This window comes from Dendropsophus ebraccatus, chromosome 12 (genome assembly GCF_027789765.1).
Source record: "Dendropsophus ebraccatus isolate aDenEbr1 chromosome 12, aDenEbr1.pat, whole genome shotgun sequence".
In the NCBI taxonomy this organism is placed as follows: Eukaryota; Metazoa; Chordata; class Amphibia; order Anura; family Hylidae; genus Dendropsophus; species Dendropsophus ebraccatus.
In genome coordinates, this window is record NC_091465.1 from 21667822 (window position 1) to 21688265 (window position 20444).

The window sequence follows — 20444 nt, forward strand, 5'->3', positions numbered from 1 at the left end:
AACAACATGCATTAACAAATTGCTCCTTCTGTAATAGTCCCAGTACTGTAGCTACTATGGTTTTGCTGTTTTATTGAAATTTAAGATTTGATTTGCAAATATTAACAAATGTAACCCCAAATTTGCAAAGCTCGCAAAACGAATTTCCCCCTGCTTTGCTCATCTCTAATTATCAAATACAATTAACAAATACTTTACCTGTTTTCTTCTTCTACATGAAGTTTTGTGACATGTCTCCAGTTAAATGCTCCGGTCCGTGTGTCCAGCCATCTCTTTAGCTCCAGGATACATCTGTCTCTGATCTTCAGCACTAAGATGTGTTTGAAAAACTCACTGGCTGCATAGAGATGATGTACGAGGGGACCACTGCTGAAGTCTACTAAGATGTCTCCTTTAATGTGACCTATAAAAAATAAATAGGAAACAAATTTCCATTCTAATAATTACTATATGGGGGCACCGGGGATATTATTACAGTGTAGTGGTACAGGGAAAATTATTACCTTATGAGGGTACGATGGGGCATTACTAGTGTAGTGGGACATTATGACCATATGGAGGCACGTTGATAATTATTTTAGTATTGGGAACTATTACTATATGAACACTCAGGGGGAGTTATTACTACTGTATGTGGGCACATGGGGTGTTTTTACTGTATGGAGGCAAAGGAGGAATTTATTTAAGTATAAGGCACTGTTACTGCGGGGGCTAGAATGTTTATTTTACTAAACTCTAACAGTTTTTTTATGGGCAAAAATACAAAATAATGTTTACAAATATGGATAAATACCCCCATCCCCAAGAAAGTAAACAAACCCCCCTTAAAACAATGTTCTATAGTGCTAGATTCGGTGGTTAAGGTACAGTAGTAGTGGATTTTAAAAAAAGCACTAGAAAAGAAGGTTATTTCCTATATATCTTATGTACATATAATGTATCAAATTAGTCTATGTAAAAATTGATTTTCCATATTTATACAGTGTAAGGATTCTTTTCAATCTACCATAGAATGTATGATGAAACCCAAAACATGTTATTTGTGGGGGAAACTGGAAAACACCCTGAAGTTCTGCAAAAAATTTTTAAAGCACCATGCACCATGTTATCCTTATTCCGATTACAACAATCCCTATGCTTACACAGCTTTTCTAATATTATACTATTTTTATGGTTCAAAATGTATTTATTGATGTTTTATGCACACAAAGCAAACAATAAAACAGTGTGCAAGTAGTGAGTAATGCAATACACAATTGCAATAAAGGCTTGACTCAACACTGAACACTAAAAACTGTCCTTGAGTTATATGATGTGTACTCATCGCACTACATGGGCTTATGCGCTTATATATCGGACATCGTATATTAACGGCATATTATATCCATAGATCACCCGACCCTTGCAAATGCTCCAAAGCCGTAAAATCACATCCTACTCTCATGTGTAACAGTCAGCACTCAAGATCCTATAGTCATACAAAACCAGACAAAAGGATAAACAGACAAACACCCTTGAAGGTAGGGACAAGTAGGTGAAGGGGGGGGGGGAGACAAAAAGGGGAAACGGTCGGAAAAAAGGGGGGGAAGGTGCGTTTAAAGGTATCACTAGAGGCCGCTGAGTGGTACCCCTGCATCCATCCCGATGGCCATAAACAAGGACCCTAAGATACGTGGCAGCGTGGTTCCCCCAGAGAGACTCTCCACTGACACTGAGTATTGGATAGGATTGAAACATAATCCAGGCACTCCACCTGATTGTGAATTTCTTACTGTTATTCTGTGATTAAGTAGTGGTTGACTTCCATAACCTGGGAATAATTTGTCTAGTGGCCATGAGGATAAAGTCCAAAAGGCTTTTTTTACTTTGGATAGCAGGCCACGTAGGATAGAAAGGAGAGCCATCTCAGGAATTAAAACTATCTGCTGAGATGTGACTGCATTGTACAACATCTGAACCCCCCTGCCACAAAGATAAAAGTCCACCAAATGTGGAGCATGGATCGTGCCTCATTAGAGCACCTCCAACAAAAGTTCAAGACGGAGGAAAATAGTTTGAGGAGGCGTTTAGGTGCCTGGTACCATTGCGTTTGATCTTATTGTTAAAGCGCAACTATAAAATATTTTGAACATTCAGTTTTAGTTAGCTTAGGTCATGATAAGACTTTTTGCAATATACATTAATAACCTAAAATGAACAGTTTTTTAAATACAGAAGGCTAACTATGCCCTTACAGCTCTGTCTGGCTCTGAGATATTTCTGCATTCCTGCTGGACACGCCCCCTCCCTGCAGATCCGTCCTGAGTGTACGGACTCTGACAGGAGGATCAGATAACAGCCCTGACACAGAGAGAAACAGAAACAAACCCTCCTCCCCCACCTCCTAGTAGCACGTCCTCCCCCCTCCCCTCACAGAGGTGACTAAGCAGAGCTGAGGTTGTTGTGTGTGAGGAGCAGCGCAGGGGAAGAGCTGGATGGAGGGACAAGTACTCAGTGATTCACCCAGGGGGGACATGCCAGCCATGACTCCAATGTACTGCATGAGGGAGAGTGGGTGAGTCACTGAGGGGAGGACTACAAGTCCCAGCACAACACAGCTGTAGTCCTTCCATAGTACATATAACATTCACCATCAGAGGTCTGCAGCAGGTGCCCTCACCTCCATAGCTGACATTATCCTACAGTGTAATGAGAGCAGATGACTGTATCTAATCCCACTGTGTGTGATACCATCTGCTGGGGCTCTGTATCTAATCTTACATTGTGATACTGTATGCTGGTGCTGTATCTAATCCTGCTATGTGTGATACATCTGCTAAGGTGCTGCTCAGTGAATGGAGGGACGCAGCCAGGGAGATGAGGGATAGGCCACGCCCACTTTGTCTCAGCCAGAAGAAAAATTCATTTATTCTCAGCCAAACAACTGGAGATATCTCAGCGAGCGCACACACTATCAACGCAGTTTAGGGCTCTTTTTAAAGGGTAACACATAGGCTTTTTATTTGAGGAATTTCATTTTTTGGCTACTGAAATTATAGTTGCACTTTAAGCTCCTTTATCCTACTGGCCACTGACAGCCAGCTTAAGTGTTAACGTAAATGCCTTCAGCAACTCCTCATCAGATATCTCACAACCCACTTTACTTTGCTTTATTTAAAGCCTTTATCATACTCCAAGATATACTCCATAAATTTGTAAAGGGAAATGACAATAAAATGTCATGAGATTGATGCTGATTTACTGCATATGCTATGGGTTGTCTGAATATCTAGAAATTTGGGGAAAAAGTAAAGGGAAGAGTTAAGGGTAATCTTGGAATCAGTTTAGAGTGGAATCCAGGAATTAAGGTACTGGGAAATATTACAAATACAATAAAATGTAGAGTATTAATAAGTAAAATCCTCTTATTGACGAGAGTAGTGATCATGAATAATTGGTTGTCGGGGGAATGTCCTTCAGTTGATTAGTGGAGCAATCTGGTTAACACAATTAAATGTTTTGAAATTATACTTAAGGATACTATACCATAAGGATCCCAAAAAGAGCGTACAAATAAAACAACAATGGTAATCTAGTAATAATACTCTTAATGGTAGTCTAGTTATTCCTGCCCGGTTATGGTCCTTAGGGCTGTGTGTCATTTTTTTAAATTTTTTCTTCTCCCTTCGGTCCAGGGGGTGGTGTGTGGATGTGTGTGTGTGTGGGGGGGAGAGTTGGCGTAAAAGTTTTGAGGTAATTTTCTTCACTGTATTTCTCTTGGATAAAGGTGGTTTTGTATCAATCTGTAATATTTGCTGTATTATTCATAGAAACATAGAAACATAGAAGATTGTCGGCAGAAAAAGACCACTGGGTCCATCTAGTCCGCCCTTTTAGTATTTTCTTCCTTATTATCTTAGGATAGATATATGTCTATCCCAGGCAGGTTTAAATTCTGTTATTGTAGATTTACCAACCACCTCTGCTGGAAGTTTGTTCCAGGTATCTACTACTCTTTCAGTAAAATAATATTTTATATTTATGAAATTTTCAATTGAAATATGTTTTTTTTTGTTTGTTTTTTTAAGCTCCCCCCCACTTTACTTGAGGGGGGGGGGAGCTTAGGCTAGGTTCACCCTGCATTTTTGCAATTCGTTTAACTTATATATTTAATGGAAAAAAAATGGATGTAAAAAACGGATGCAATTTTGTGTCATCCATTTGGATCTGTTTTTCCATTGACTTCCATTATTAAAAAAAAAAAAAACAGATTGAAATGGATGCATTTTTTTAACAGACACAAAAGTAGTGTTGACTACGTTTTTCTGTCCATTAAAAGTACCAATAAAAAATGTACGTTGAACGGATTGCAAAAACGTAGTGTGAACCCAGCCTTATTTTGCCCAGAGCAATAGGGATGGACATTAAAAATCCCACAAGCCCAACAGTTCTCCCAACTGACATCATCCGATGGAGGACAGTTCGGAGATCACCGTGTACTGAGTGAAGAAACCATCAAAAGATTTGCCTGCCTTTTTAGTCTAAGGTATATCAGTATCTTGTGAAGTTGCCTCCACTGATCAACTAACCACACAAATGTCAAGCTGAATTCAGTTGTTTACAATTATTCAAAATCAACTAAATGTAGAAAAGACACATACCTTTTGTGAACGTTTCTGTAAGAGCTTGAATAGGAAATATTAAGGCGTCCTCTCTAAAGGACATTGAAGGTTTATCTGAAAAATAATCCTCCAGATATTGTCTGGAATCCATGCCGTGTACATGATAGAGTTTAAAAGGACTGCGAGCCATCATCTGATCTTCAATCACCGGTGACTACCTGAACACTGGTGCTAAAGGGCTTCTATAATTTCAAGAAATAGGTTTGCAAAGCATGTGAGCAGGAATTACTTATCATGAGTTATTATCTTCGCATGACAGTCACAGGGAAATGTTCTATCATACCTTTAGAAACAAACAAATCTCATATTTAGAAATGAGCAAAGCAAATCCAGCGATTTGAAATTCGCTGCGAATTGAGCTGTCAATTTGCTTCATTGCGTGAAGCAAATTCCTGACAATTTGTTAAGAAAATTAGCTAAAAAAACAAAATGGCGGCCACAGATGCTGTCTGGAGCAAAACTGGTGGGAGAAAGGGATTAACCATAATCCCTAGCACCCGTCCCATCAGCTACAGGCCCCTCTATGATGTTAGACTTCAGCTAGAGAGCAAAGTCACTTGTATGGTCACATGACCCGGATTAATGGTCAAATGACTATATTGTTATGATGTCATTAGACCACCGCATGGTTCACACATGAGTAGTTTGCATTTTGGGCAAGTGATCAGCCATGACATGATTACACAACTAGAGAGACAGATTCCTGATCTCAGGGAGACCAGCTAAACACTGCCAGCTGCTAGTGAAAGTGCTCAATGCAGTGAAATCCTAGGTGCATTGCCCCCTGGGAAACATGAATATGCAAAAGAAGAGCCCGGAAAGCCTCATTAAAGAGTCTCGAAACACAGGACTAGCCAGAAATCCCTCTGGTAAGGACCCACCAAAGAGGTAGCTCCTGTAAGGAAACCACCAAAACCACCATATATAAGTGGCCCTATAAGTCACTGTAATGACAAGGGAAAAACCAAGGCAAGGTATCCATCCACATACAGCTGTTCCAGGGTGTTGCCCCTCATCAGTGTGGAGCTGCATTCTGGCTAGGTGGGAGCAATGCCTAGTAGAGCCATAAGAGAAACAGATAGCTGATCTCAGGGAGACCTGATTACACAATGACCCAATGACATCATCATCATGGCGATAACATTGTGGTCATGTGTTCAGCTCTGATTGCACCTGGTCACGTGACTATACTAATGACCTGGCTCTTCAGTTGTTGCAAAACTATACCTTTCATCATATTTTTGGATGCCCAGGCATGATGGAAAGTGTACTTTTTCAACAGCTGGATGGAGAGCTACACTGTATGCCAATGTCACTGCTATGTTGCACAACTACAGCTCTCATCAGTATTTGGCTGTACAGGCATGGTGGGAATCATAGTTTTGCAATGTGCCACAATTGAGCACTTTTGTGCCAAGACTTTCTTTTTCTGTCTTCATGTGAGTAATCAGTATTCAAAGGCATTGGCATCTATTATTCAGGGGATTAAAATGTTGTATTGCGACCTGTCTGCCCGTCTGGTAATAAATGGAAATTTAACAAAAGAATTTGGTTTATCCAGAGGAACCCGGCAGGGGTGCCCCTCTTCTCCACTTTTATTTACGTTGTATGTAGAACAACTGTCTGAACTTATTAACCTCTAGACCAAACAGATGTACCCGTACGTCCAGCGGTCGCTATGGGAGTTAAGAGCGGGGCCGCGCAGCAGCCCCGCTGTGAACCGCCGTGGTCCCGGGTGCCGATTGTAGCCTGGGACCGTGGCTATTAGCGGGCATGGTCCCATCACCGTGCTGGCTAATTAAGTATTCAGATACGGCTGTGAAAGTTGACATCTGAATACTTGATTTTCCAACTCCCTGGGAAAAATACTTGATTTTGACGCAATGGCGTTATTACATACTGCATAGATCTCAATGAGAGATCAGTGTACTTATACTAGAAGTCCCCCAGGGGGGACTGCTAGTATAAGTGTAAAAAAAAAAAAAAATCATTATTAATAAAAAGCCCCCTCCCCTAATAAGTGTTTGAATCACCCCCCTTTTCCCATGTTATAAATATATATATATATAAAACGTCGTAAGTGCAAAAAAATCCCAAAGTGCAAAATTGAGCATATTTGGTCGCATAAAATCCAGAAAAATTGTAATAAAAAGCGATCAATCAAGGTACCAATAGCAAGTACAGGTCATGGCGCAAAAAATGACACCTCACACAGCCCCATAGACCAAAGGATAAAAGATCTATAAGCCTGGGAATGGAGCAATTTTAAGGAACATATATTTTGTTAACAATGGTTTGAATTTTTTAAAAGCCATCAAATACAATATAAATTATACATGTTACATATCGTTGTAATCATAGTGACTTGAGGAACATATACAGTATAACAAGACAGTTTTACCCGAGGGCAAACGGCGTAAAAAAAAAAAAAAATGAATTTCAATACACATTGAATTTTTTCCTGGTTATGCAGTGTACTTTATGAAAAAATTCAGCCTGTCATTGCAAAGTTCAATTAGTGGCGCAAAAAATAAGGGCTCATTGTGGGTTTCTAAGTGAAAAAATGCAACTGCTATGGCCTTTTAAGCACAAGGAGGAAAAAACGAAAATGCAAAAATTTAAATTGTCCCAGTCCTCTAAGGCAGTGATTTTCAACCTTTTTTGAGCCGCGGCACACTTTTTATACTTAAAAAATCCCGGGGCACACCACCAACCAAAATGGCACAAAATGAAACTAAACAGTACATATTATACATATAGTTAATAATATAGATTCTAAATGTATTTATACTCACTCAGTGTGAAACCTGGGCCTGTTTTCTTCTCCCCCCTGTGCTTCTCTCCACCATACTTCTCTCCCCCATGCTTCTCTCCTGTGCTTCTCTCCACCATACTTCTCCCCCCTGCTTCTCTCCTGTGCTTCTCTCCCCCATGCTTCTCCCCCCTGCTTCTCTCCTGTGCTTCTCTCCACCAAACTTCTCTCCCCCTGCTTCTCTCCGCTGTTTCTCTCCCCCATCCCCATATTTCTCTCCCCCCTGCTTCTCTCCGCCGTTTCTCCCCCATCCCCAGGTTTCTCTCCCCCATTGTTTTCTCCTGTTTCACAGGGCACCATAGTTTGGGGAACTTTCCCCGCGGCACACCCGACCATGTGTCGCGGCACACTAGTGTGCCACGGCACACTGGTTGAAAATCACTGCTCTAAGGGTTAAAGATGTACAACAAATTAAAGGTTTTTGGATAAAATAGGCACAAGAAAATTTGAATTATATGCAGATGATGTGTTATTATTTGTACGGGACCCTGACCGGACTATCCCTAAGATTATACAAAGTTTTAATTATTACGGTCTTCTTTCGGGATTTGAAATAAATTGGTCAAAATCAACTTTGTTTCCCCTGGACTCTGTGTTGGATCAGCGCAGAGGTTTGTCCTTAAAACGGAAAAAAATTGTTTTCACTACTTAAAGTGAGTTAAAGTGACGAATGACCCTGTGGATTATATCCAATATAATGTTAATCCTCTTTTCAGTGAATTAAAGAATAAAATGGAGCTATGGGCCAAGTTACCATTATCAATGGCCGACCAACTGGCGTTGGTAAAAATGTTGATTCAACCGCAGATAATTTATTATCTAACAGCAGCCTGGTCTGGGTATTTTAAAATTTTGGAAAGAATTATAAATATTTTTTTCTGGGTGGGGAAAAACTCCAGACTCAATACAGAGTATTTACTCCACTTAAAGAGAAGGGGGGGCTATTTCAGAATTTAGGTACTCTTACTATGCGGGTAATATCTCTCTCTTACAGATGAGGAAGCATGATAACTCTACAACGGGTAGTTTTATAGTTAAACTCTACATCAATGAAATATGGTTTCATCTATGAGTTCATTGAATCTGGGGGGTTTATTAGGATTACACTGAACTATTGCACTAAACAAAAAGCATGGCAGGAAATATGGGCTAAAGTTAAGAGGCACTGTCAGATTAAAAATTGTACACAATTCACAGTATTATGGCAGAATGGAAAATTGACAGAGGTAAATAAAATTGATAACTTTACTCAGTGGACCAATCTAAAATCAATCAACTCTATACAGGTGGATACCTTAAAGGGTCGCTGACAGGACAGTTATCGTTTAAATTTGAATGATGTAACGTTTTTCCACACAATAATCGTCCTGTGTAATAGGGCTCTTCGGCTTGAATGCAATGGAAACAGTTTTATTTGTAAGTTTCTACTCTGACCTACTTCTCCTTATGAGCTGCAATGAATATGACGCCTTAAGGGTAGCTTCACACGTACCGTATCGCTGCGGTTTTATCAGTGCATTTTTAACGGTGCGTTTTTATCGCTGCGTTTTTGCTGCGTTTTTTACATGCGCGTTTTAATTTTCACATGATTTTCATGTAAAAATCGCACCAAAAACGCAGCGATAAAAACGCACCGTGTTCTCTGAGTTTTAGAAACCCTGAGAACTTCCTGAGATATTGTTAGAAACTTACTCCACTGGGATCTAGCACCATCCTCTTGCACTTCGGACCAGATGAAGTCACGGAGATCCAACTTTGTCCCTGGATACCATAGCTCGGCATCATTGGGCTTCATCTGGAATTCAGCACAGCTGTCCCCTAATGTGCTTGGCTGACTGACAGCTTGTCTGCCAGTCAGAACTGTGGAACACAGCTGATTAGTCTTTGGAGCCAGGAATCCAAACCAATAGGGGCTGGACTGGTCTCCTGATTCCCTATAAGTTGTTATCAGGGTGCAGTGTCCCAGAACAGAAGTTTTCTCTAATTTCCCTCAAAAGTGTATATTGGTGTCAGGATTTGTTCTTATTTGTATGGTGTGATAATGCAATAGGCTTGGTGAGTCACTTGACTGTTCCCCTGCTGCCATAGTAACTCCAATAGCCGTCGAGCTTTGGCTGGGGATACCATGTCACTTCCTCTTTACCTCAGTCTTCTCCCTACCTTTAAGGGAGGAGGTTGTGTATTCCTTTCCTCTACCTTCAAGAGGGAAGGTTGTGTGTGCCCTCTCTCCACTGTTAGGAGAGAAGGACGTGTGCTCTGTTGCTCCAGTGCTGACCAGAAGTAGTCCAGTTGGAACCTGGTTCCTTATTCTCAAGTTCTCCAAGATTCTCATCTCTAACAAAGATCTGGGTGTCGTTCTTCAGTCACTATTCTCATCATCATCTATTATTGCGCCGGGCCACTCCACTGAGAGTAGTAGTAGGTGGTACTACTGGGTAGGAACCCGGGTAGCCGCTTGCCTGATGTTATGTCACGGTTTTGGCACGAGGGATAGCAGCTAACCAGCGGGGACCTGACCATGCGGAGGCCGAGCAATTCTTCGTTGACCCTAGTCAAGGCACCAATAATTAAACCAATGCCAAGGTTCAGAAACAACGGTAGTTGTGCATTTATTGAAACGGTGGTAACTAGTGGCAACAGTCTCTTCGGATGCAACCGTCAGAGTCAGAGTAATGGGTGATGCTGCAATAGGCTGTGATGGTAGTGTACTGAATGATAGGAGCAGTAGTAATACTGAAGATAAGATGCTGGGCGGCATGGAGCTGAGATAAATACTTGCTGTTACTGATGATGAGAGATGATGAGAGTAATCACTGGAGACAGCACCTAGATCTTGTGGTTAGGATGAGAATCTTGAGAACTTGAGAATGGAACACAGCCAGGTCCCGACTGGACCGGAACACTTCTGGTCAGTACAGGAGCAGGTACCGCAGGGTTGCGGCCTTGTGACACAGGAGCAGCAGCAACACACACCCTTCTCCCCTGAAGGTGGAGAGAAGAATGAGGTAGAGAGGAAGTCACATGGTATCCCCAGCCAAAGCTCGATGGCTATTGGAGTTACCATGGCAGCAGGGGCAGTCACATGACATCAAGCCATTGCATCATCACACCATTAGGCATATTGGACTGAATATACATGAGAAGTACCATACTTGAACACTTAGGGGCGACATAATACCATTAGGCACTGAAAACTGAATATGCATGAGAAATAAATGAAATAACAGACCTGAATACTGAGAGGGGTGACACAATATACACAGTTTGCAGTGGGACTATGTTTCCATAACAGAACTGACTATAATAAAGGTGCAGACATAAAGCCACAGAAAAATACTCTGTTCTGGGACACTGCATTATCATCAACAGCAAGTATTCATTTCAACTCCATTCCGCCCAGTATCATATCTTCAGCACTACTACTCCCATCATTCAGTCTCTTTGCTTCAAGTAACGCTATCATCACAGCCTATTGCAGCATCACCCATTTTACAGTTATATTCAAGTCTGCCTTAATCCTGGTTGCATCCAGAGAGAGTGTTGCTATTAGTTACCACCGTTACAATAAACCCACAACTACCGTTGTTTCTGAACCCTGGCATTGGTCTAGTTATTGGTGCCTTGACTAGGGACAACGAAGAATTGCTCGGGCCCCGCATGGTCAGGTTCCCGCTGGTTAGTCAGCTCCCCTCGTGCCAATACCGTGACCTAACATCTGGCAACTGGCTACCCGCGTCCTACCCAGTACAACCACCTATTACCACCCTCAGCAGGAGGCTCCAGCGCAAATTTTGGCTTCACGAACAGGATTCAGACTATGTTGTGCCGATCTCCAGTACCCCTAAAGGTGCACTACAACTCCCAGAAGGACTTTGCCTGGGGTGGTGTTGCTAAAAGTGGACAGTTTGCTGCCTTGTCATGGGATTTGTGGATGTGCCCTGTGACCTCTTTGCGGCCCTCCCATGTGGGCCTACTACTCTGGAATTATTTGCTGCACATTGCCCTAAAGCAGAAGGGGTTAATCACCATGCCGCCAAAGTGCGGGAATCGCCCGGCGCTATAGACTTTGCTGCAGTTTCTCCTGATTGGCTGCTCAAGTCGGATGACGTCACAGTTGCTGGGCAGATTGGGGAGTCGAGCTTTCTGCCCTCTCGCTCCTTCTCCTTCCTCCTGAAAAGCCCACCAGTGCGTTGCAAGATGGCGGCCCACGAGGAACGTTTGTCTGCAGCCACAGCTCCCGTGATGCCGGAGCTGCTGGAGAGCATACCACCACGCGATCCTGCCTGCCTACTAGCACCGCTCCCGTCCTACAGCGACACCAGCTGGGGCGCTGCCCCGTCGGATGATGAGAGTCACAGCCGGGCCTCCACTCCGGCCTCCGCTTATCAGGACGGGGAATCCACTCCTGGTGCCAGCATCTTGCCGAAACCGGATCGTTCCAGTGCCTCCGACTTAGCCTTCTCTACCGGAGGGTACACGTCACCGGAGGGTGGTCCGTTCGTAAGTGACCCGACTTTCTTATCCCCCATCCCGGGCCTCAAAGTAAAAGACTCGGCCAAGGCCTCAGTGACCCCGGGTCTTTGGCAGCCTTCAGGGCATGATTCGCCGCCCTGATAAGTTGAAAGGACACTAAGTTGTTATACAGTTCTTCAGTGCCTGTCCCAGAGCCTTTTCATGATCGATGGTTTTCATTGCTAAAAGAGACTCATTCTAAACAGAGACACTTATTCAGTTCTTCCTAGAGCACTTCCATGAGTATATGGTTATAAAGGTCTATTATTGCACTCTAGTATTGCACTTCAATAGTCAGAGTTTATTTTCATATCAGAGTTGTATATTTTTCCTCCTCCTCTGAGTAAGAAGCACGTTTATATCAGAGAAAGTCTATTTTTCAAAGAGTGTATTTCCTAAAGAGTATTATATTTTCCTCATATATTGTGTTATTGTATTCTCAACTGGAGAGATTCCTTTGAGACAGTGTTCTTCAGGACCTCACAGTATTTTGTCTTCTGCGTTCCCTTCCTATTGTTTCCATTGTTTGTCCATCCCTGTTTTGTCCCACCACACCGTAGTTGTTACACATAGTCCCACTCAACACTTACACTTGTCCATACATACTGCACCTTTGGCACCTTTCGTGGGTCTGGCCTATTGAATAATTGTGATGTACGATTGACTGGTATGTATGAGGGATCCCAAATGTATGCTTGTGTTTATTATTTTCTTCTTTCTCTCTTCCAGGTGTCCAAATCACTCCATACACACATTTGTCAATGCACCCAAGGTCTAACACACGTCTTCACATGTTCTTTTTCCACTAGGGTAACTTATTTAATTGAAAACCTACTGTCTAAACTGCCTGGAATTTGAGGGTCGCCCGCCAGCAGTTGAGTAGTTCTGACTTCCATGTCAGATGGTTCACACACTAGCTACCTGGTCGCCAGAGTACGTTAGGCACCCCTAGGTGAAGTTCTGCCACTAGGGTTTTTCTCTCTCTTCACATTTCTTCTCATCACCTGTGCCTTGAGCGTGGGAAACACACATACACTCACACCCACATGCCTTCCTTTTGTCTTATTGTCTTGGTCAACCATGTTTCACATATACTTCAACTTCAGATTCGCCGAGGTCGGCTCATTCTTAGTAGGGAGGTATGCAGTGTCCCAGAACAGAGGTTTTCTCTAAGTTCTCTCAAAAGTGTATATTGGTGTCCGGATTTGTTCTTATTTGTATGGGTCCTAGTTATTCCTGTTCTGGAAACCATAATGGCCACTGCAAACTGTTGGTATTATGTCGCCCCCCCCCAGTGTTCAAGTATGGTACTTCCCATGTGTATTCATATACCTATGGTCCAATGGTGTAATAATGCAATAGGCTTGGTGAGTCACGTGACTGTACCCCTGCTGCCATAGTAACTCCAATAGCCGTGAAGCTTTGGCTGGGGATACCATGTCATTTCCTCTTTACCTCAGTCTTCTCCCTACATTCAAGGGAGGAGGTTGTGTAGTCCTTTCCTCTACCTTCAAGAGGGAAGGTTGTGTGTGCCCTTTTTCCACTGTTAGGAGAGAAGGACGTGTGCTCTGCTGCTCCAGTTCTGACCAGAAGTAGTCCAGTCGGAACCTGGTTCCTTATTCTCAAGTTCTCCAAGATTCTCATCTCTAACAAAGATCTGGGTGTCATTCTTCAGTCACTATTCTCATCATCATCTATTATCATCAACAGCAAGTATTCATTTCAACTCCATTCCGCCCAGTATCATATCTTCAGCACTACTACTCACATTATTCAGTCTCTTTGCTTCAAGTAAAGCTATCATCACAGCCTATTGCAGCATCACCCATTTCACAGTTATATTCAAGTCTGCCTTAATCCTGGTTGCATCCAGAGAGAGTGTTGCTATTAGTTACCACCGTTACAATAAACACACAACTACCGTTGTTTCTGAATCCTGGCATTGGTCTAGTTATTGGTGCCTTGACTAGGGACAACGAAAAATTGCTCGGGCCCCGCATGGTCAGGTTCCCGCTGGTTAGTCAGCTCCCCTCGTGCCAATACCGTGACCTAACATCTGGCAACTGGCTACCCGCGTCCTACCAAGTACTTCCACCTTCTACCACCCTCAGCAGGAGGCCCCCACCAACCCTCACTGTAATCAACAGGTGAGGTGTCCCACTGATACAGTTCATGGTTGTAAGCTCCCTGCCATAAGCTGAGTATGGTATCACAGTCACCAATGTGACCTTTTTCTTTAAAAGAAAAAAAAACAAGTTCATTGATTGAATAGAAGACTTTCACTGAACCTCCTTTAGTCACCTTGACCTCCACTTCCACAAGTCTTTCCATCTCGCTAGGAACAACTTTAGTGATAAGCTCCATAGGTCATTCAATCCAATGGGTTTCTTTATCCATTAACCCCTTAAGGACAAAGCCAATTTGCAATTTTGCACTTTCGTTTTTTTCCTCCTTGTGCTTAAAAGGCCATAGCACTTGCATTTTTGCACCCAGAAACCCACATGAGCCATTATTTTTTGTGCCACTAATTGTACTTTGCAATGACAGGCTGTCTTTTTTTCATAACGTACACTGCAAAACAAAAAAAACAACAATAAAAAAAATTGTGGTAAAAAAACGCATTTCTTTTATTTTGGGGGTATTTGTTTTTACGCCGTTCGCCCTGGGGTAAAATTAACTTGTTATACATGTTCCTCAAGTCGTTACCATTACAACAATATGTAACATGTATAACTTTAATTTTATCTTATGGCCTGTAAAAAATTCAAACCATTGATAACAAATATATGTTCCTTAAAATTGCTCTATTTCCATGCTTGTAGCGCTTTTATCATTTGGTCTATGGGGCTGTCTGATGTTTCATTTTTTTGTGCCATGATGTGTTCTTTCTATCGATACCTTGATTGCGCATATGCGACTTTTTGAACGCTTTTTATTACAATTTTTCTGGAATTGATGCGACCAAAAATGCACAATTTTGCACTTTGGGATTTTTTGCGCTTACGCCGTTTACCGTGCGAAATCAGGAATTTGATAAATTAATAGTTCGGGCGAATACGCACACGGCGATAACAAACATGTTTATTTATTTATTTTTATTTATAACATGGGAAAAGGGGGGTGCTTCACACTTTTATTAGGGGAGGGGGCTTTTTATTAATAATAACACTTTTTTTTTTTTTAACACATGTACTAGAAGCCCCCCTGGGGGACTTGTAGTATATGCACACTGATCTCTCATTGAGATTGTTATACAGCATAGATCAATAAGATAGGCACTAGATTGTTTTCGGCTGCTGCAGCCGAAAGCAATCGAGTGGCGAGCCGGGATCAGCGCCATTACGGCACAGACCCCAGCGGGTAATGGATGTGTGGATCTTTCCTCCAGGAAAACATCCCGGGGGGCGATCCACCCCACTAGATACCAGGGACGTGAACAGCCCACTGTCAGGATCGGGTGATACAGACACAACAAGACAGTGGGCCCTAGGTCTTAACCCACCCAATGTCCCTGCCTGCTTTCCCGGATCGGCCCTAGGCGGCTGTGGACAACCACGTAGATGTTCCCTACACTGATAAAGTGCACACAGAACGAGACGGACGAACAAACATAAAAGAATGGTAAACAGGCCGGGTCAAATCCAAACAGGCAACGCAGTACAAAATCAGAAGGCAAAGGGATCGTCAAATAGTCAGGCAGAAGGTCAGATAACAAGTCGAGTAAAACAGAGGGATTAGAAAAGGGGTTCGCAGGAAAATACGGGGGAGCTGGAACCAAGAGTTAACCTAAATAACTAGCGCTGGAACTCTGCATCAGCTTTGTATTATGCTGAGCCAGAGCCCGGTCCGGATCCTCATTGGACCGGCGCTCTGATCCTCCAGGCTGCAGACAGGCAGAGAACCCCGTCAATCAAACAGACCAACCAGCTGTGTAATCAAGTCCCACAGCTTCTCAGCTTAACTCCTGCATTGCCAGGAAGCTGAGAAGCAAGCGGGTGTGTCAAACAAAAGCAAAACAGACCCAATTCAGACCAGGTTACTGCACAATGCTGACACCAGCATTTTAATTGCAGTTTCTTCTTCTGACAGGTGCATTTAAAATGCTGATTAGCGGGCACAGCAATCGGACCGTGCCCACTAATAGCCGCGGTCCCGGGCTACATGCCGCACCCACGACTATGGCGGTTCAGAGCGGGGTCGCCCCGTGGCCCCCCTCTGAAGTCCCCGAGGCGACCACAGGGCGTAAATATACGCCCTGTGTTGTTAAGGGGTCAAAGGGGTTATCCAGTGCTACATAAACGTGGCCACTTTCTTTTTTAGAGACAACATGACTCTTGCCTCCACTTCAGGTGTGGTTTGCAATTAAGCTCCATTCACTTCAATGGAACTAAGCAGCAAAACCCTGCCCAAGCTGGAGACAAGAGTGGGGCTGTTTCTGTAAGAAAGTGGCCATGTTTTTGTAGCGCTGGATAACCCCTTTAAAAGAAAAAGGTCACCTTCTTGGAGATTAGGTCTTGAAGACTGCCAATTGTTATGGTTTTAAAGCATGTGGAGATACTTTCCAGCGATGCCAAAACATGTTAGATAGATGTAGAGCCTGTTTCCAATGGTGTCTGTAGATGTCGCTGTGATCAAAGGTGCCTGGTAGGATAGCAGCCGTTTCAACCTTCTGGGTAAGAATAGGGATGAATGAACTTTTAAAAAGTTCGGTTCGGTTCGATCCGGCGAAGTTTCGTGAATTTCGGATCGGTCCGAACCGAAAACGAACCTTGCTCTAACGGCTGAATAATTGCAGCTACAATAGTGGGAGTGTGATAGGGTATAGTTTCGTTTAGTTGAAGTTGATATTACAATGAAAAAAAGTGGGGAAATTTTTTTCCAAAAATAATGAGAAAAAAAATAAATAATAGGAATAAAATTAATAAAATATAGTGAATCAAAGTGGCAAAATAGTGAAAAAGAATATTGGAAAAAAAATTTTTACAAGGAGGATGCGGCAGCACTTGATTGCACCCAGGCCAGTATTGTTGAGAAGAGACAAGTCGAGAACCAGGAGGAGGCAGCAGTAGATTGCTCGCCTCTCAGTCCAGTATTGTTGAAAAGAGACAAGTTGAGCAGCAGGAGGAGGCAGCAGTTGATTGATTCCAGTCCAGTATTATTGAGGAGAGGCTACTTGAGGAGGAGGCAGCAGTTGATCGATTCCAGGCCAGTATTATGGAGGAGAGGCTACTTGAGGAAGATGAGGCAGCAGTTGATCGATTCCAGGCCAGGATTATCAAGGAGAGGCTACTTGATGAGGAGCATGCAGCAGTTGATCGATTCCAGGCCAGTATTATCGAGGAGAGGCTATATGAGGAGGAGGCAGCAGTTGATTGATTCCAGGCCAGTATTATAGAGGAGAGGCTACTTGAGGAGGATGAGGCAGCAGTTGATCGATTCCAGGCCAGGATTATCAAGGAGAGGATACTTGATGAGGAGCATGCAGCAGTTGATCGATTCCAGGCCAGTATTATCGAGGAGAGGCTATATGAGGAGGAGGCAGCAGTTGATCGATTCCAGGCCAGTATTATTAAAAACAGACTACTTCAGGAGCAGGAGGCAGCAGTTGATCGATTCCAGGCCAGTATTATTGAGGAGAGGCTACTTGAGGAGGATGAGGCAGCAGTTGATCGATTCCAGGCCAGGATTATCAAGGAGAGGCTACTTGATGAGGAGCATGCAGCAGTTGATCGATTCCAGGCCAGTATTATCGAGGAGAGGCTATATGAGGAGGAGGCAGCAGTTGATCGATTCCAGGCCAGTATTATTAAAAACAGACTACTTCAGGAGCAGGAGGCAGAAGTTGATCGATTCCAGGCCAGTTTTATTGAGAAGAGGCTACTTGAGGAGGAGGCAGCAGTTGATTGATTCCAGGCCAGTCTTATCGAGGAGAGGCTACTTGATGAGGAGGAGGCAGCAGTTGATCGATTCCAGGCCAGTATTATTAAAAACAGACTACTTCAGGAGCAGGAGGCAGCAGTTGATCGATTCCAGGCCAGCATACTTAAAAACAGACTACTTGAGCAGCAGGAGGAGGCAGCAGTTGATTGATTCCAGGCCAGTAAAATCGAGGAGAGGCTACTTGAGGAGGAGGCAGCAGTTGATCGATTCCAGCCCAGTATTATGGAGGAGAGGCTACTTGAGGAAGATGAGGCAGCAGTTGATTGATTCCAGGCCAGTATTATGGAGGAGAGGCTAATTAAGGAGGAGGAGGCAGCAGTTGATTGATTCCAGGCCAGTATTATCGAGGAGAGGCTAATTGAGGAGGAGCCAGCAGTTGATCGATTCCAGGTCAGTATTATTAAAAACAGACTACTTCAGGAGCAGGAGGCAGCAGTTGATCGATTCCAGGCCAGGATTATCAAGGAGAGGCTACTTGATGAGGAGCAGGCAGCAGTTGATCGATTCCAGGCCAATATTATCGAGGAGAGGCTATATGAGGAGGAGGCAGCAGTTGATCGATTCCAGGCCAGTATTATTAAAAACAGACTACTTCAGGAGCAGGAGGCAGCAGTTGATCAATTCCAGGCCAGTATTATTGAGGAGAGGCTACTTGAGGAGGAGGCAGCAGTTGATTGATTCCAGGCCAGTATAAATAAAAACAGACGACTAGTGATCAGGGGCGGATTAACTTTACCTTGGCTTTACCTTACCTTACCCCCCCCCCCCCCCCCCCACCCCACTGTAACTATGGAAGCACTAGCCTGGCGTTCATAGTACAGGATAGATAATGTCATGATGTCCTGATTTGTGCAAAATTGCCATTAAAAAACAGTGATTTTTTGCAAATCATGGCAGAAGTGTAGCCAGGAGACTGTACACCATTGAAAGTATAAGTCTTTTTGGGTGGTCATGGGCCCCCCAGGAGCTCAGGGCCACGGGCTGCCGCCCAAAACGCCCCTATTATAATCCACTACTGCTAGTGAGGATTATATTTCTATTTTTGTTCCTCGGCTTACAAAGTTCTGACAAACTGAATCTACTTACTCCTACGAAGCAGGTTCACTGGCCATGATACAATTGCATCTAGGGGGGCCACGTGATTGTTTTGAGAAACAAATGTATCTTTTTTTGTTCCTATGTGTATATGCCAAGGTTATTTCGCCATTTTCTGTATGTTCATATCCGAAGAGTGAAAGCAATTCACTCAATTAGCTTATTTAGAACTGTGAAGGCAAATCGATGGAGGCAGATATGGTTATCGATAAATCACTCATCGACATTCATGGACTAATCTTAGAAGTAAGTATTTGATAACGCCTTGCAATTAATGAGTTAATAAATGTTGACATAGGTGGAGTTCTAACAGCTTACCGCTTTTTGGCTTATCATTGTGAGTCTGAGAAGCGATGTGTGTGACAGTAACTTGATGTATTTTTTAGAGTTAGTGTCAAAATTAAATGTACAGGTCTGGTCTTCGAATATATCAGATATCTGTTCTCAATAATGCTTACATTCTGTCCCGGTACTTTACATTGCTTCATTTTATATATGTGTTGTTAAAGGCTCTTTCCTTCCTAATTTCTCAATTACAAGTTAGTCATGAATGATCTTTATTTATGACGAAGCTAAATGTTTATTATGGATTTTTGCCCCCACCCATTGCCCTGTGTGACTACTTTGGTCACCATACTTTGCTGATAGTAGTTCACGTCTCTACGAATGTGTGTAATTCCTATGGCTTGCCCATAAGGGTTAGCTCTAAATCGCACTATACATTTATATGTGTTAGGGTACAAACACACACACCGTATACGCAGCAGATACGCAGCAAATACGCAGCAGATCTGCAGCAGATTTGGTGGTGCAGATTTGATGCTGTGTTCAGTTATTTAGATCTAATCTGCTGCGTATTTGTTGCGTATTTGCTGTGTATCGCAGCAGTAAATAGGCTGCGTATACGGTGTGTGTGTTTGTACCCTTAGGCTATGTGTCTGTGTGAAACATAATGCAATGTATTTCCAATTGTAGCCAATGTACCGCTAATTATGTTTGATTCGCTATGTTTGTGTAATGTCTCTTCCAGGAATTTTCTTTGTTTGATCACATGTTGCTGAGAAACGAGGATGTGACTTATGGTTTGTGTTAGCGAGCTGCCCGTGCTGCTAACTCACTCCCCCCTCCCCCATCCCCCCTCCGGATTGTGGTGTTGAATTCACTAGTACGTTATGTTTTAAATATTTGAGGCTTACACTATGACCACATGATGGGAGTAGTTGTGTACTGTGTATATGATATGGGCCGGCAGCAGACATAATGGAGGGAGAGGGAGGAGGGAGGGAGTTAGCAGCACGGGAAGCTCCATAACCCACCCACATAAGTGACATCATTTTTAGTCAGCAACATTGCCTCTAACAAGGAAAAAGCCTCGACTAGCTATTACCTTACCAAGCGAGCATTGTTTGCAAGAGGTTTATATT

At 43.1% G+C, this 20444-nt stretch overlaps 1 protein-coding gene across 1 annotated transcript in view; it reads right to left on the reverse strand.

Moving 5' to 3' along the window:
- LOC138769164 (indolethylamine N-methyltransferase-like) overlaps window positions 1-20444 on the reverse strand; it is a 43585-nt gene that overhangs the window by 17307 nt on the left and 5834 nt on the right. Inside the window, exons 2-3 of the mRNA XM_069947431.1 lie at window positions 4641-4843; window positions 199-403 (exon numbers count right to left, since the gene is read on the reverse strand). Of these exons, the coding sequence (XP_069803532.1) occupies window positions 199-403; window positions 4641-4794 (359 nt within the window). The 5' untranslated portion in view covers window positions 4795-4843. The remainder of the gene's footprint in view (window positions 1-198; window positions 404-4640; window positions 4844-20444) is intronic.